At 37.0% G+C, this 17,927-nt stretch overlaps 1 protein-coding gene across 4 annotated transcripts in view; it reads left to right on the forward strand.

Moving 5' to 3' along the window:
- Positions 1–17,927, forward strand: part of LOC100868219 (lachesin) — a 267,208-nt gene that overhangs the window by 174,627 nt on the left and 74,654 nt on the right. For all 4 annotated transcript variants that reach the window (XM_086911818.1, XM_086911819.1, XM_086911820.1 and 1 more), the window contains 2 exons: positions 12,998–13,205; positions 13,472–13,633. In XM_086911818.1, the coding sequence (XP_086767944.1) occupies positions 12,998–13,205; positions 13,472–13,633 (370 nt within the window). The remainder of the gene's footprint in view (positions 1–12,997; positions 13,206–13,471; positions 13,634–17,927) is intronic.

Below are 17,927 nucleotides of genomic sequence, written 5' to 3' on the forward strand. Positions count from 1 at the left end.
TAGTTAAATTCAAATGATAAAGTAAAATGTTCTTGCGATAAATATAAAACTATATTAAACTATACTTTTAGACATTTTTGTTAAAAAAATATATATATCGTTTCTCTATAATGGTCCGTCTATCTCACATGTAAATACTATTCGACTAACTTTCGCTGTATGAGTTAATTGAACAGCCGTTACAATTTTTTACACGTTTATTTTATATCATCAAACTCAATTGGCATTGTCTCTACAAATGTATTTTTCCCCGTACGTTTCGTATTTTTTTTTTGTTCGAGAGAGCGTTCCATTTCTCGATAACTGATTTTATTTACATACATTGACTTCTAACGTTAGTTGTCATTTTTTTTTTTTTCCACCAAAAAAAATATCATCGAATTTTTATTTTTTACACTTTGCTACTTGGCCACTCGATACACTCGATCACCGTCCATCTCTCTCTCTCTCTCTCTCTCTTCGAATTAATGAAAAATATTTCCACGAGCATAAATTGGAATTAAAAGGAACGATATATCAACAATAGTCACGAGGATGATAATTGGTTATACGTTAACTCGAGTAACGGGATGAAAGTAAAGGAATACCTTGGATGGAAAGTAGCGTTAGAGTAGCGTAATATCGAGAAGCCAGAGGAGAATTTTAATAATTCGGCTGATCCACTTTTATGAAAGAACGTTACAATGCGGCGACAATAAACCGTAAGCTCGTCCGCGTTTACAGTTTCGTCTTTTATATCGAGGAAAACGTAAAAATGTTTGCAACCTTGCTACGCCTTGGCGAATGAAATTGCGAAGGTTTTTTCAATCGATTCCATCCACGAATGGAACCGATAAGTTCGTGGAAATTCATCTATCGAATGCAAATTCAAAGAACGTTCTCGTTTCGATGACGAACGATATTGTGATTTTCTCTCTTTTTAATTCATTGTCGAATCACACGGGACATCGCAAATCGACGAATTATGAAGGAAAATATCGATGCTCTTCAACGTGGAATTTTGTCAATCATATTACGTACAGGCATTTTGCAACATCGGTGATTCATCGTCATACTTAAAAGTATTAATAATAATTTATCTACAAAAGATGAGTGTTTTATCTAGCAATAGATGACACGCAACGAATCCTTAACATTTTCTTGGTGGCAAACCTTCTTGGTTTTTAGTTATTTAAGAAACTTTAAATAGGCAAGTACTATTATATCTCGATCTGTGTATATATTTGAAAATGTTCAAATTAAATTTGAGGATTTAAAAACGAGGACTTGGGTATAAAAATATTTTACTTATTTTGGAACAGCCTTTTGTTGATTATTTAATCATAGGCAGTTGAGAACGAGCCAGATGCACGTGTACTCTCATTAACTTTCAAATGTATTTTTCTCAGAAAACGGAAGCTCCAATGCAATTTTGTTGTTCTTGATTTTTGTCTTATTTTATGCAATGCAAGCTTATTGCAATCTCATTTGTACGATGCGTCCATAAATCACCCGACATTTAACAATATATTTCAGAATGAATAATCATTATGATTTTAATATAATATTGATATTAATTAATTGTTTGTAAGGAAACCTATGTTTCATTAATCTTAATATAAATCGACCTTAATCCATTTAAATATCGAGTGGTAATAACGCAACATTATTATTGAAAAATATAAATATGTTAATATCATTAATTGTAATTGTACAATAATATTGATATTATCGATTCATCGTTGTTTGATCGAGAAAAAGAAAAATACGCCAGTACAACGATATAGTAAAATTATAAAATAACTTGAACGATATCGAAAAATTACAAATTAATGGGTCAACAACCACCGATTAATATCGATGAGCTTATGCATAAAATTACCAATTTTCAACTGTGACCAAAACGAACGAAACGGTAAACAATCAAAACTATTCCATACCGTACGTGATAAATAGCAAACATTATAATATTTATCGCGACAATTAAAGGAGTTAAATCGGGTTCCATGTTGAAGTAAACAAATGGATATGTTATCTGCAAATTTATCCGAACGCAACTCGAAATTTTGTCCGGATATATTTTAAACAATTTATTCGCATCCGATTCGATTCGAGATTAACGTTTCATTAAAGCTCATTGCTCAACTTGGTTGGTGCACACGACCAAAACATTAATTTCCCCGTGACGGAGTACGTTTTCATACACCATTCTTTTTCTTTTTTCTTCTTTTTCTTCTTTTTTTTTTTTTTCCTCCACCAGCGAAATCGCTGCCTCGTTACACGTCACTCGCCATTCCGTATTGTATCTGCACGTACGATCCGCTGAAACGATAGATTCGCAATTCAGGAGCGCGTAGTACCTGTCCTTTAATCTGCTCCAATAAAATCAATCTGAAAAATCGTATCGAATCACGATACGATCTTGCTCCTCCGCTCCTGGACGAGTATTAACGATTATCGATCCTTCCTCCCCTCCCCCTCCCCCCCCCCGTGACGTTTCATCGCAGCTCTCGATCAAACGTAAAAAGAGAACCTACTTTCCCGCGGTTTCATCAATTTTTTACCCGCGTTCTTTGCCAGCCAACGATACGAAACACGCTCTCCCCTCCCTCTTTTTCCAAACGTTCGTTATTTTCGAGGACGGAGGAAACAATCGGTTTTTCCTTACTGATCGAGCGTCGAGAGAACCGCGTATCGCCGATTTCAACGATCTCGTTCAACGACGACGACGACGAGAGCCGCGAATCGAAGATGTCCGAGAGTTCTTTGATCAAAAAAAAAAAAAAAAAAAATTCATTCCACGTTCGACGATAAAAGAATCTTCTTCACCCTTTCCCCTGGTCGTCCCACGATAGTTCTGCTCCACCATCACCGAGAGACTGAAAGAAACCGTATGACTTTGTCAATTTTTTCCTGGTTTAATTATGCCACGAAGCCGGAGAATCGCAATAAAACTCTTTCGTTTAAATGAATTCCTGCAGGATCCGGGTTGGAAAATATCTCGGAATACCCGCTCTCTCTCTCTCTCTCTCTCTCTCTCCAAGTACGACGATGGCCGGTAAATTGGAAAAATTACTCTTGCTATATGTACGGATTCGGAGATCGGATTGTAAGAGGAGGAAGGCATGTTGCAATTTTGTTCGACTAGTCTGAAATTGCGACTGTGGTTACGAGGGAAATAATGTGGGCGAACGTGTGCCTTATGTCGACTCGAGAGGTTTATCGTTTGTTGGCTTCGCTACCGGGAAATTCAAATTTTCCGCTAATGGTAGAAGCAATTTTCCGCTAATGGTGGAATTTCGTTAGACTACTACTGATTTATTTTACTAGTTCCAGTTTAGCTGGGGTAAATAGACCATTTAGCGACGACTCGACGGGGTTTGAATGAAGTTTGAAGGTTTATTCTTTTTTTTTTTTTTTCATCTTTGTAAAGATTTTTTGCGGAAAAATGCTTTCTCCTGCAGTTTTTATACGGATTGTGTTAAAAAAAAGGGGGAAAGAAAATCTCTTTTTTTAAGTTTCAAACCTTAAAAATTATATGATAATTTTGTATAATTTCGCTTCGCAATTCTTTCCTTTTTCTCTTTAAAAATTTAATTGATCATCCGATAATTGGATTTTTTCTCCTATCTCCGCTAGAGGTGGACAATTATTTAAATCGTAATAAGGATAAGTAATAAGCGTGTGAAATAGTCACGTATCCATGAAAGATGGGTATATAACGCATAGAGATTTTCGAGATTGGAAGGCTTAGAAGAAAATGAATTCGAACGTATATTTGTCACGTTAATTGATCATAAATAAAAGTTAGCATAAATCGAATAGGAGAGAAATGTGAACGAATTTCTGTAATTTTCCTTGTGAAATTTAAACTGCGTCGTAATGATCCTCGCTCGATAAAGTTAAATTGATATTGCATATTTATTTTTGAGAAAGAGACAAAATGAAATTACAATGAACAAAATTTATAATATTTTCATCACAACGTATAAATAACAACGATATTATAAAATTGATTTTTACCTAAATGTGAAAAACACAAAAACTCGAGAGAATACGAAGCATGCATGTATGTATATTAATTTCAATTTGTTCAGTTTTCACTACCTTCAGGTACAATCACGTACTGTGTTTTACGTATTTAAAAGAACTATAAATTCCGTACCTCCCGTTCTCTGTGAACACGAACATTTCCTTCAATTTACTTTCCTTTAAACACACGAAAATGTGGGGTACGCCTGCTTTTCGCCATATCTTTTAATTATTAATAAACTCTTTTTTCATTATTTCGCAGTTCCGTGTTTTCAACTTATTCAACTGTTTTGAACTATTATTATTATTATTATTATTATTATTATTATTATTATTATTATCAAATCCTACCAAATCTACCGATACTTCACATATAAGATCAACACAGATACTTACACATCTGATCTATCAAGCTCATCGATCAACAAACTAATTTCAATCTCGTCGAATTATCGTTAAAAAAAAGTTCGAGTTCGACCGATACAACAAATGATGAACGAATAGGAGAAGGAGTATCGTGCGTGCATCCGTGAAATTTAACGCAACAACATTGGTCAAAATATATTAGGAAAAATAGGCGAGGTGTTACGAGGTATCGAAAAAGAAAGAACGTGAAAGAAAGTACATACATACATAATTGGTACGGCAGAAGGGTGGGAGGAGTGGTGGAGGGAAGGTCAGCTCTTTCGGCGTGAGGGGGGAAAAGTTGAGGGTGCACGGTTGAGCGCTCCCTGTAATTAGCTAATTAGGAAATGAATTTAATAATTAATTTGTTAACCGGATTATAACAACGGTGGCTCGTCGCGTCACGATTTCAGAAAATTATTTTTTAATCACCGATAAATTACCCCCCGGTTGGCTCTCGTGCTCGTGCACGGATCTCGAGAAATTGTTGGATCGTGGTCGACGTGGTGTAATAGGATGTTCCATCCATCGAATGGATACATCCTTTTCGTCGACGAAAAGCATCGAGTAAATGGGCGAGCGATAACGTTCACCGGCTATCGCGAAACTTTCGCGCTAGAATGATTAATTTCTCATCGACTTTCTCTTTTATACGTGCCTTTACGTGAAATTTATTGGTTTTTCTCATCGTCGATCGAGAATATTCCCGAATAATTAGTAACGAGTCAAGTAGTAAGTAAGACTAATTTTATTTTTTCCTTTTCTTCTAAATCAACTAATGTTCTCTGATGTACGTATATCTATTATTGCGAAAGAATTATTGTAATTAATACTAGGGATTAAACAATCAATAAAAATATCTCTTTGTATCAGAGCGAAAATTTTTATCTTTGTATTATAATCGATAACGATAAGATTACGAAGATAAGTATTTTTTAAAATGAGTATTTTAAATAAGTGTTATATCAAATCAAAAAAAAAAAAAAAAGCAAAATTATCTTCAAATCAAGCCCACCAATCTTATCAAACGGCAATCTTTCCTTCGTCCTTGCCCACGTCAACGAATCGATTCACAGATTTTAAAGAAACATCGAACGAAGTAGGAAAGGGAACGAAAGGGAATGAATAAGTTGTTCGTCGTCTGATCCGGCAGACGAGGGTTCGTTCCTCGAAAAGTAGAGGAGACTCGCCTGTCGACGAACCGTTTCACCATTGAAACGAGAAGAGAGAGAGAGAGAGAGAGAGAAAAAGAAAATGTCAGTACAGCATTAAAGATAAACAAAGAAGTATAAAAGCGACCTTGTGGGAAATCAAGTTCGGCCTAATGACTGGGCGCGGGCAAACGTGGGGAATATTTTCGCAAAGTTGATTAAAACGAGCAACCCTCCTCGTTGTTGAAATTGCGCGGAACCGGTTCCACCTTCCTTTTTTTCCTTCCTTCCTTCCTTCGCTTCCGTCCTCTCCCTTCCACCATTCTCTCTCTCTCTCTTATTATGCTCCGTTACTCCGTTACTTTTTCCATTTCTCTCTCCTCTCCTTTCCACGGTTAATTAAATTCCAGATGGCCTGCTCGATCGTTTTTAAGAAATTCCGATAAACTCCAACGACTCAATAGTCCTATCGTGTTCTCTTCTTTCCTTTTTTTCTTTTTCTTTTTTTTTCCCCCCTCCTTTCTTCAAGCCATGACTTAATTTTGAAAGATATTGAAAAAAAGTAAGTTAACCTTCGATAATTTGATAGATCCAATATTTTGGTCTAATAATTCTGTTCTAATTACAATTCAGGTATCATGAGTATCGATCGTATTGATACGCTTACGGAAACGTTCAGAGGGTGATTCTCGCGAGATTCACGATTCCCATTTCGTGAATTTTCGATCGTAAACGATTCTCGATAATATTTACATGGCTGCGTAAATCATTCATTCGTCAATAGACTAAAGACAATATTAGAAAACGAAGCAACTTATACGGGAACTTGTTCTACTAAGAAGAGAAAAACAGAGATTCGCCAAATAATCGTTTTATTAAAACAGCCAAAGTTTAAACTAACATCGATCGAAGCGATCGATGAAAGAGATCCGAGTTTCAGACCCGTTTCCGACATTCTTTATCGTTCACGATTTACATGTAGATTAACATTTTTTCCTGTACTGGCCACGCTCTCCTCGAAAAGTTCATCGCATCCGCCTTTGACCAACTTCCCTCCCGCTCTTCCATTTCTTTTTTCACTCGCGTCCCACTCCTTTTTGCTGCACTTTCCAATTTCCTCTTGCTGCACCACCCAGTTCTAACGTCTCTCGAACGAGCATCGTTTACGATCCTCGAAGAATATTCTCGAAAGGGTTATTACTCACGAAGGGAAAAATTTAGGATCGAGTCGCTGTTGATGATTGTCGAGCGTGCGTAAAAAGAAGCGAGAGGAGAACGGCCAGAGATGTATACGGTCTCTTCCCAGACAAAGATCCTAGAGGGTTTTACAATTCTTTTTACGCTTCTTTTAAATTTCAATTGAATTTCGAACGGTTTACGATATCTACGCCGACTAATTACGAATAAAATGTTGCGCGATACTTGTAAAAAGAAGTATGTTATATTATACAAAATAAATAAAAGAAAATAAAATGAAACGAAGTGAGAAGAATTAAGAAGAAAATACGTGTAATGATAAACGTATAAATAACATCGATATAATATTCATGAATATCGTCTACATCTTTTTCAAACTCTACCAGCAAGTCTGTCATTACTTTTATCAATTTTTTATTACGTCTTTTTTTCTCTCGATTATTCAAATTACAATGCGTAGCAATTTTCTGAATAAGTTTTTTTTATTTTAACAACGATATTCTCAATAATAAATTTAACCAAATATAAATATACATGTATTTATTCATATTTTCACATGTTCTTTCCCTCCCCGTGTTTATTCCGTAGAAATGTTCTAGAATACATTATACTCCGTAATTTGTATAACATATACCGTTCAATAAACGTAAATATACAATATTATCGGTTGTAACGGCGCGTTTGCCTTTTGCACAGAGAGCAGAAAAAGGAAACGCGGCCAAATCCTGCGATATAACGTACCAATTTCGGTGTACGAAAGAATCGATTTCCTTTTGGGGAGGAAAATAAATATGTAGGTTATCGATTCTGCCTCTCTCTCTCTTTCTCTCTCTCTCTCTCTCATAAATATACCGTCCAAATTGGTTGACACTTACGGCAAAGAGATCACGTCCTTCGTTTCCGAATGCGAACAACACGCCGTGAATGTCAACGCGTCCCCATTGTAGGACGATTCGCGAGGCACGTATTTAAAGAGTAAACTCCTCGCAGAGAGTTTGCGGTATTAAAAGACGGCACGTGCTGGCCTCAACGTCCATCGCTTGCTCGAATAATTGCTGCCACGGTCAACGTGGAATACCATACCATTTTAAATAAAAGTAACGAGATCGATCTGGTCGCGATTAAACGTCGAAACGTATATAATTTAACGTCTCTCTTCTTTTTTACATATCTAGTTGCATAAAGCGATTAATATTTTCGTGAACGGAAATTCGTAAGTGTTTATTTTTAATTCGCTTAAATGTTCATAGAATATCGAAGGAAATTTATATTGTTGCTTGGTGGAGTTTAAAAAAGTAATAAAACGTGTGTTTTAAAAGATGCAGAATTTGACGGAAATTAAATGTATGTGGGACGACTTTTCTGTTTAATAAACAACGATAATATAACGAGTTAATCATTGATCATCCTAAATTATACGTTCAGACACACTTGTACACAACGTTCGCAAAAAAAAAAAAAAATAAAAATCTCATTTGCATGTAGACGCCGAGTTTAAGTACTCCCACAAGACATTTGCATCTGACGCTTTTACGAAGTTCCACTTTTAAAACTTGTGTTCAACCTCGGGTCAAAAATCGATCCGCAACAAGCTTCTAATCGGCGTCCAAGTGGCGAGAAATTAACTCTAAATCGGTGAACTCGAAAAATCCTTGACTCGATTTCTCGTCAAAGCGCACAAAGTTATTTCTTTCCATTTTGAACCGTGTTTTCTTTTTTCCTCTCTCTCTCTCTCTCTCTCTCTCTTTTTCACAGTTTACGTTTATTTCTTTTTCCGTAACCTTTTATCGGTTTCATACGTGCCGGTCATTTCAGAGTACAAAAAAACTCAATTTGGTTGACGGACACACGAGTGCAAAAGTGATCGGGCCAGTCCGTCCATCTATATTGGCACTGAATCATCCGCGTGACTGTCGAGATAGATAGCAACACGCGCCAACAGCCCGACCTCTTCGTCTCTGTCCAAGATGAGCGTCGAATTTCTGCTCTATAACTCTGCTCCTATTCGGGAATATCAAACGCTGATGAGCTTAATTCTTCAAAAATTAATTTCCACCAAAATATCTTAGCGATGAAATCAGCCTATTTAACATTTTATCATATTTCTCGAGATTTCGATGATCCCTGCGTGTTCACGAGGAGTGAATTCAACCAGAGCTTGAACAAAATGCTTGGAACATATGCTCTGATGTCGCAAAATAATGCGATATCCTAAATTGTATCCTAAATTAGGATATCGTTATGCTGCATACGATATGTCTTGTTTCGAGTGGTGATTCGCCGATTCTTATCGATGCGCTGTCAAAGTCGACAATGATGTTCAGAAACGAAAGTAACAAGTAGCTCGACGATGCAGAGTGATTCTTTTTTATCCAAAGATGAAAGTACTATCTGCAACTGAGGCGACAAGCCCATTTTTTATTTAGAATAGCGATAGAAAGAGAGGAGAAACGAGGCAGGTAATATTAGGCAACGCGAGAGGCGAACCACGGACAACGGACAATGTTAGCAAGCTTAGTAGGAAGTGAAACAGTGCTGTTCATCCCACATTTCGCGAACAACGCTAAAAGCAAAGCTAGGAAACTAGGGGTGACTTGACACCTCCAACTGTGTTGTTCCAACTGTCGTTATGGTGCAATTGCAATTGTCCGCGGGCGATGCTGAGAGCGAAGCACCAACGAGCATCAATATTAGCGAAAGTGAGCTCGAAACTTAGTGGCTCGATGAAGAGATCGAAATTGTCATTGGATGGCGGTTCCGTTTAATGTATCGTGATATAATAATACATCGTAAATATATAGAATATATCTCTTTCGTGAAAGAAATCCTCTTCTTTCCTTTTAAAAGTTAAGAGAATAGAGAGACGAGAGTTGTTTTTTTTTTTTTCTTTCATAAAATGTGTTCGTTCGATCGCTCAATACCGTCGAAGTATAATATGAATATGAAAATTATAAATGTAAAATATTTTTTTTTGTACATTTTTAAAAAAAATTTCGTTACATTCGAATAAACGTAATTCGAATGAAAACACGAACGAGGAAGGGACCTTTTGCAAAGTTAATCTCTGATTAAAAGCGAGAGGGGAAAAAAACAGAGGAAGCAGGCAAAAGTTTCTTAAACAGATTGGCCGCGACAAAAAGCGCGACGCTATCGAAATGGCGCTTTTTTCTCGCGATGTAAAGCGTCACGGCAGCAGTTGAGCCTGTGACTTTGAACCAGTGCCAGGGATTTCAATCGAGGCCGCAAATGGCGCGAGCTTTACCTCGAGACCGTTTAAAGGCCAATATAACGCCGGTAGCTACCTTTGCGCATCACAGAGCCAGCTTCTCCCTCCCTCTCTCTCTCTCTCTCTTTCTCTCTCCCCTCTCTCTCGATCAAGCGCTCCATTCACTTTTCGCGATCCATCACCTAGTATTGCGACCAAGTTTCGGACAGTTTTCCTCTCTAGCTTCGATTCTTTGGTAACTGGTGTAGAATTAACGATACTCGATTCGACTGGCGCAACAATAATTGATCCATTTAACACGTTTCACTCTTGAATTTCATTTTTATCGGCCCAGGTGTCGTTAAAGCGAATAATATCTGAAAATCTTATTTTATGGCCGAACATCGTATTGTTGGAATTTATCGTATATACTCGAAAAGAGAAGAGTGAAAAAGAGTTGAAAATCGTGTTCCCGATGTGCTGTTTCTTTTGAACTAAGTGCTAATAGTCGGGCAAAATTTGTCGCACTTGTTATTATAATTTATAAGAGGAAATTCGCCTTAGTTTCGTAAAATATTTGCAATATTTTTTTATATGTCGTTTAATTTGACTGTTGTTGTATAAAACGTGTGAAAATATTTTATTAAATTAGAATAATAAATAAAAAAAAAAGTAATTCGTGTCAACGTATTAATTATTTCTTTGGAATAATACGATATCGTTATAATGAAATCAAAGAAATTCCGATTGAAATATTCGAAACTTGGAATTAACCAAGTTCAATTACTTTTACTTTTGATCTCGATATGACGTTCCTCCGCGTGCAGCCACCTTCGTTCCTTTGATCTTTTTGATGAATTAAATCAACGAATTGGGTCATCGACGTTGAAACGTTTAAACGTGGAAACAATTTGCGCGTAATTTAACATCTGACGGTTCAAAGCCACTTTCTCCTTTAGAAAATCTTCGAAAAACGCCAATTTCGAATGATTCTAATTAGCCAAAGATCCTCATTGAGGGCTAAAGTCGGCCGTGTTCGATTCTAGCCACCAATTCTATTTAACCATTCTTCCTAAGAACAATTAACGAAGTTTCGAATCCTGTTCCATGAGTTTGAATCGCCGAATGATCTCCTCCGTTTCGTCGATTCGCTTAATCCTTCCAAGCACGAGACGTTTGTTATCTAATTATGCGAGCAACCGTTTTATAGCAATAAAAATAAATGAAAATGATCCAATTTGGTTAATGCTTTTCGAATACTTTCAATTGCCGCAGATAGGGACTTTATTTTTATTATCGCAATGACTTCTTTGAAAATTCAGATACAATTTGGTCAAAGAGAAATTTTAGGAAGAAGAAAAGTTTAAAATTATCTTTTCTCTTTTTAAATCGTGGAATGTGTAATATGTGCAATAAATATATCCGTGTTTCAATTTTCAATTCAAATGTATATACAGTTTTAATTTTCAATATTTAATTTTTAGATTCACAGATATTCGAATATTCATCGATTCGCGTGTAATCAACACACGTATGATTATATTAGTTATAATAAAATATTTCGTGAATATTTAGTGCATTAATTTAGAAGTAATTTGAAAAATGAACATATGATTTTTCTAGATTACGAGCAACAATAACAAACGATACGATTTTGTTTCTCCCTGTGAAATGAAATTTCGTATTATAAATGAATTTATAATTTGAATTCTGTACGAACAGAGAAACAATATTCATCAGTTCCCATATTTTTCTTTAAAACAAATTTTTACAGAAATTCCAATTAAAATATCTCTTAAATCACCATTTTAAATTATTATTGTAAAAAAATAATCTAATTAATAAATTCCTGGAATCTGTATATTAAAAATTAAAACTGTATATTTGAATCAGAGATTCGAAACACGAGTATATATTCATACAGCTTTATCCGAAACGAAATATTGATAAAAAAACTAAAAAAGTTAAGCAAATTATCCTGTGTGGATTACCGTGAAAATCGAATGAAATTCTCGATTTGAAATCGAGAACAATGATCTCGGGTCCAAGAAAGAGCAGAACGAACGGCAACGATTGGAATCGATCCGAAGAAATGAAGAAGTGAAGAAATCCTCGCTCGAAGCCTCGTGGCAAAGTGTTGATTCATCGGTGACAAACGGAACGAGGTGTTGTTACAAGGTCTTGGGATGAGCAGGGAAGGTGTGGTATATCGTGGACGAGGGAGGGGAGGATAAAAAGGAGGAAAAGTGGCGCAACCGAGCGTTCTCGAGCGTGTTGCCAAGGAAATGAAAAAGAAGTAGCTTGGTAAAAGAGGGGGGGGGGGGGGGGGAGCCAGTTTAACCCAGAAATCCTCGAAAGTGCATAAGCTTTGTCGTGGAATGAGCTTAGTTAGGGAGACGTTAGCCCAGCCGAGCGTAAAATACGGTCGTAATAATGTTTGTTCATAGCATTTCTGATGCAGACGGGGTTGCGCAGCGTGTCGTTGCGGCGCACCCCGGCTATCTTCCTTCTCGCTCCTCCTCGTGTATTGTGCTCGCCCACTTGTGGAACATCCGATGGCTCGTGGTCCATTGAAGGGCGGAAATTTGAGAGATTCGAGAAATGGCCGCTTCGGTTCGATTTTTTTTCCTCGGTCGAGAGGAAAGGAGAGACGGATAATCGAGATGGATAACGCGGATAATTGAAATGGATCTTCCTTTTTAACGCGATTTTTATTGCGATCGAAGAAATAATATTAAGAATTATGATGATTTTATATTTCAATATGGAAATTCGTAGGGCGCGAAGAAAGAAGATGAAAAGAGTGTTATAAATTTCGATTCAAGAATTCGTAGAAAAAAGAAGTCGTTTTTCCTTTCACAGGTGAACGAACAAAATTGTATCATATTGTTGCGGAGAATTTATTCCATCGCATTATTATGAAAATAGATTTATTTAACTCGAAGGGGTGGAGGGAAGTGTCCGCTTGAAGAAAAATCTAAGAAATCCTTTCTCTCCCCAAGTTAAGCGAAGCGATCGTGATTTGCAGGTGGCGTGGATCCACGTGGGTCGTCAGATGTTGTTGACCATCCACAAGCACGTGGTCGTGAAGATACCGAGGTTCTCGGTATCGCACGACAATCAGAAGACCTGGCTGCTCCACATCAACAACGTGCAACAAGACGACCGGGGCTATTATATGTGCCAATTAAACACGAACCCGATGATGAGCCAGGTCGGCTTCCTTCAAGTCGTCGGTGAGCATATTTAATCTTCTTTCGCCGGCTTGCCGTTGCTATTATTACATTTATTATACGCGCCAAAGGCGCGTCCAAGCACGCCTTTGACGGGAATTCATCGTGAAAACGGTCAATGGAATTGCTTTGCAAAAGCAAAGCAAAACTCTTTATCGATGAAGAACAAAGCGGAAAAGATGATATAATGTTCAAGGCGAAAAAGCGTGCTCGTCACGATTTTTAATTAATCGATCGATTAATCGAAATTCTTCCTGTTTATCCCCAAGTGCCGCCCAACATTTTGGACTCGTTGTCCACCGAGAGCACGGTGGCGGTTCGTGAAAATCAGAATATCACGCTCACGTGCAAGGCGGACGGGTATCCAACACCGAAACTGATGTGGAAGAGGGAAGACGGCCAGAACATAAACATCAATCGACATAACAAAGGTGAGCGCACACCAGATTATCGATCGTTCTCGATTTTTCGAAGCGTGCAACGTTGAAAAAGCTCGAGCAACGCTCGTTCGAGATTCGTTGGAATCGGTTTCCGGAAAAGGAAATGCTTTACACAATCGATAAAAGTGATTCTCAAGTTTCTACTATATCCTCCCTCCCCGTTGAACGATCGTTTAATTTTTCCAATTAGAGAGAATCGCAGCGGGAATATCACGAAATATCCGTATTTGTTCGCGAACGAATTCGGCGAATATTCGCGCGCCATCTGATATCGTCTAATTAGCGTAAATTAAACAAATTGCGAATTGTTTCGTATTAATTCGTGATATCTTTGGATCGAAATCGTTTCATTCTCGACGCTTTGGCAAAATTGATTTTGAAATCGATTGCTCTTGATTAAAATGCTGAAATGATTTCAGATCCTTCAACGGAGGAAAACTATACAGTTTTGTCGAAATTTTAAACCACGCTTTTGCTCAGATTATTATCATTATTACGATTATTTAACGCGTATATTTAGCTGTATATATTAAGTCGTAGATTAGTAATTAAACATCTAAATCATTATCTATTTAAAACTTGTAAAACAAGATACAAGATATGTATCCTATTTAGCTACATTGAAATCGAAATAATTCATGCTAAACCAAACTATAAATTATTTACCGTATTTTACCGTACATTGCAATATTATTCGTTAAAGTCACGTTTACGTTAAACGTTAAATCGTTGGTCGAAATCAAGCGAATTGATCGACCTCGAATCATCCGAAACGAAAAATTTACAAGTATAAAAGAAACTTATTTAAAAAAAAAATATTACCATACTCGAATGAAAAGAAATATATATATATACATAGAATAACTTAAAAAAATAAAGACATTAAATATTAATCCGCAGTGTCAAATTGGCACACTTTCGAGATAAGTGGAGCACCGATGCTTGCATCGAAACTTAAAAAAAGGATCGAATCCCCCACGCGAGAAATGACTCAAAAATTGGAAATTCACGAATAAAGTTTTAAAAACGCGGGGTCAAAATTCGTAGTAAATTGGTCCAAATTCGAAACAAAGGAGCAAACACGATTCGATCGTTGGAACAAAGCCGTTTCCATTTCCTCTTCTCCGTGCAACGACGCCTGATTACGCGTACATACGGACTCCCCGCGTGCTCCCTTCGTCGCAATCAGAAATCCAAACAATCAGCCTCCAAGTCGGTTTTACTGATAAACGTTAAAACTGGAAACGGCAGACAGATGTTCGATTTCCGGTGATTAAACCTCAGAGGCGAACGTGACGTTAAAATAGCCGGGGGTTGGGGGAGGAGGAGGGGGAGGGTGAGCGGACGGAGACACGCGCATACGTTTCCTCGCACATAGGGTTTGTAATCAATTCGAACGAAAGAGAAAGCGGTGGAAAATAATGCCGGCGGCCATTAACCGGAAGCGGAGTATTCCGTTGGTTTTGTTGCCGCGTTCGTCATCGATTTTACACGTCAAACAACGAAGCCCGGTCCGGTGTTTCCGGTAATTTCCCTAATGCAATGGAACACGTAAATCCATTCTCGCCGACGTATTATTAGTATTGTACGGTAATTATTCGTTTGCATGCCCGCCACTCCCGCCCCCCTCTGCCGACTTCGCGTGATCATCGAATAAAACAAAGGTATAACGCGCATATTTCTGTCACCGGACACGGCCACGATCGTTGTCTTCTCTGTGTTTGCGAAGAAGATATTTTTTTCAAAGAGCGCGTTGTAAGTGTATTTCTCGAATTTTTGTAATTCGTTCGTTCATTTGTTAATTGTTATGAAAAAACTACTTTATGTTTCTGGGTATTTTTCTGTAAATTGTTTACTCGTCTCGTTATTTTTCGTCATATTATTTTGTTCATAGAGGATTATTCGAATGAATTTGACTCCTCTAGAATTTAATTCATTCATTTTAATTATAAGCATGGTTGAAAGAATTTTTGAAAGTTTCTCTTCGCTAATTCTTCCTCTATCGAATAAAATATCTTTATATGTTTTCAATTACTCTTTGCTTCGATTTAAAGAAAGTTTTATACTTTGTTGCTAATTAATCACAACGATTCTTTTTACACCGCGAAAAATATCTGGATACATTTTTACAATATCCAAGATGTCCACAAAGAAATCTAGAAGTTAACTATCATTGCGCGATATTGACAACAAGACGTATTATTGTTAAGAAATTTATAAACTCATAAATCCGTTTATGATACGATGGAATACTTGAAAATACCACCTATATCGAAGTATGAGCGACGAAATATCGCGGCTCGATCAGCGTAATTCGTTAATTGGACGCGAGTTAAACACTTAGCCACACATCATCGCGATACAAATCGCGGATTAAAAGCGGACAGAATCTGATGAATATTCCAGCGAACGTGTTGACCCCGTTGTCGCGCGAAAGTGTGTTTAACAACAAACGTTTTGCAGATCTCTACGCTCGATTATACGAGATCGTGTAAAGTTATCGAGAGAGAGAGAGAGAGAGAGAGAGAAGGAAAGAGCGGTGACGAAACGACTCCGGGAAATTGTGAATTAATTCACCGATATGCTCTCGCGATATACAACGTAATTTCTAATATATCTTTCGACCCGGTGCTCGCATGTCGCTTGTTCATTTTTAAAAGCGGCGCACCACCCATCGCGTCAGATTTCACGAGCACGTTGGAACGCGATCGTATCAAACTTTTATCAACCATATTCCATTTTTCCTTCTTTTTCTTTTTTTTATTTTTTGTTGTTTTTTAATTCGTTCGACGAAAATTTCACTCGCCATTCGCGTTTATTCTTTATTCGGGCCGCGACTCGCTATTATTCGGCCCGTTCGCATCCTCTGTTTTCGCGGGAAACGATCCGCAAAACGATTTAGTCGCGCCAATAAAAGGAGCCGGATGAGAAACGAGTTTCGAATTCGGGAAAAAATATTCGAAAAAAAAAAAAAAAGAAAAATGGAACTTTTTGCGCGTTTGGCAATGAAATCGTGCAATCGTGTTGATTGTCGTAAGTTTTCGTTTTATCGTCGAAAGGGAAATGTTGAAACTGCGTGTTTTTCTTGATAACGATCCTTTAATTGTATAACGGGGGGATAAATGTAATTACGCAATGTGTTTGCGCAAGTAACAGAATGAAGTTGATGAAATAAAAAAAAAAAGAGAGAGAAAATTGATGCACGTATCTCGATGCAACCATAATATCTATATATTTCCATCCGCATTTAAGTACGAGCTTATTAATTTTATAAACGATTCACATTAATTTGTTTGTTGTTCAATATTACCAATTATATGATCTACAGGATTGAAGATATATTTATAATCGAGATTATTAAAAGATTATTTCGTTACAACGCGGTATAAACATCGCGTTACATTATCATTTCTGTTTGTAAGATATTGTTGAGTTACGAGTATTCGATGACTTCGTTACGTGGTGACATTGCGCGCAAACAACTGAAGCAAACATGAAAATTTCCAGCGATTGCAGTTGCACTCCAGTGACAAAGCGCTCCATAATATAAGCCTATCCTTACATTAACATTGGCGCGTTATTAGGAATGCAATTAGCCGCTCGTGTAATTTCGCTCGTTGGCATTTCGCACGAATTATCATCTGCCTCTTTCCAACCTAATTTCATCTACAATAATTTCTGGGAATGAATTGAATTGAAAGTTCGATGTATCATTCCAAACGCTGGAATTCTTAAGGGCTATATTCTTTTTATTTGATTTTTAAACAGTAACCTTTCCCCCCCCCCCTTTTTTTTTTGAAAAACCTTCGTTTCAATCTCATCGATTTCAATATCTGTTTGATGAAGGTAAGGTAATAAAATATAATATTCTCAAATCGTGAATAATTTTCCAACTATTTGTTTCCAATTATTTATTCATCGTGAAATCGAATATTATTATTCTTTTAATAGTTTCCAAAAAATTGATTACGTTTACAAAAAATTCGAAATGAATTTCGCACGTTTGACTTGATACAATGGACTATATATAATATAATATAATATATATATGTAAACTTCTTCTCGTTCTGACCGTGTTATTAATAATGCAGTTGCGTGTTTGCACGAACGTGACTGTTACCAGCGTGCACAGCATTTTCTCGGATATGTTCGTGCAAACGGGGAACAAACGAGATGTGTGCCGAGAAATTTTCACAACGATTTGCTTGCTCCGTTTGTACACCGTTCTCAATAACAGAATCTAAGAAATTGGAACTATTAAGCCTGCCCTGATCGATTAAACGAT

The sequence above is a fragment of the Apis florea genome, unplaced genomic scaffold (genome assembly GCF_048593485.1).
Source record: "Apis florea isolate Af1SG1 unplaced genomic scaffold, ASM4859348v1 contig_3367_pilon, whole genome shotgun sequence".
In the NCBI taxonomy this organism is placed as follows: Eukaryota; Metazoa; Arthropoda; class Insecta; order Hymenoptera; family Apidae; genus Apis; species Apis florea.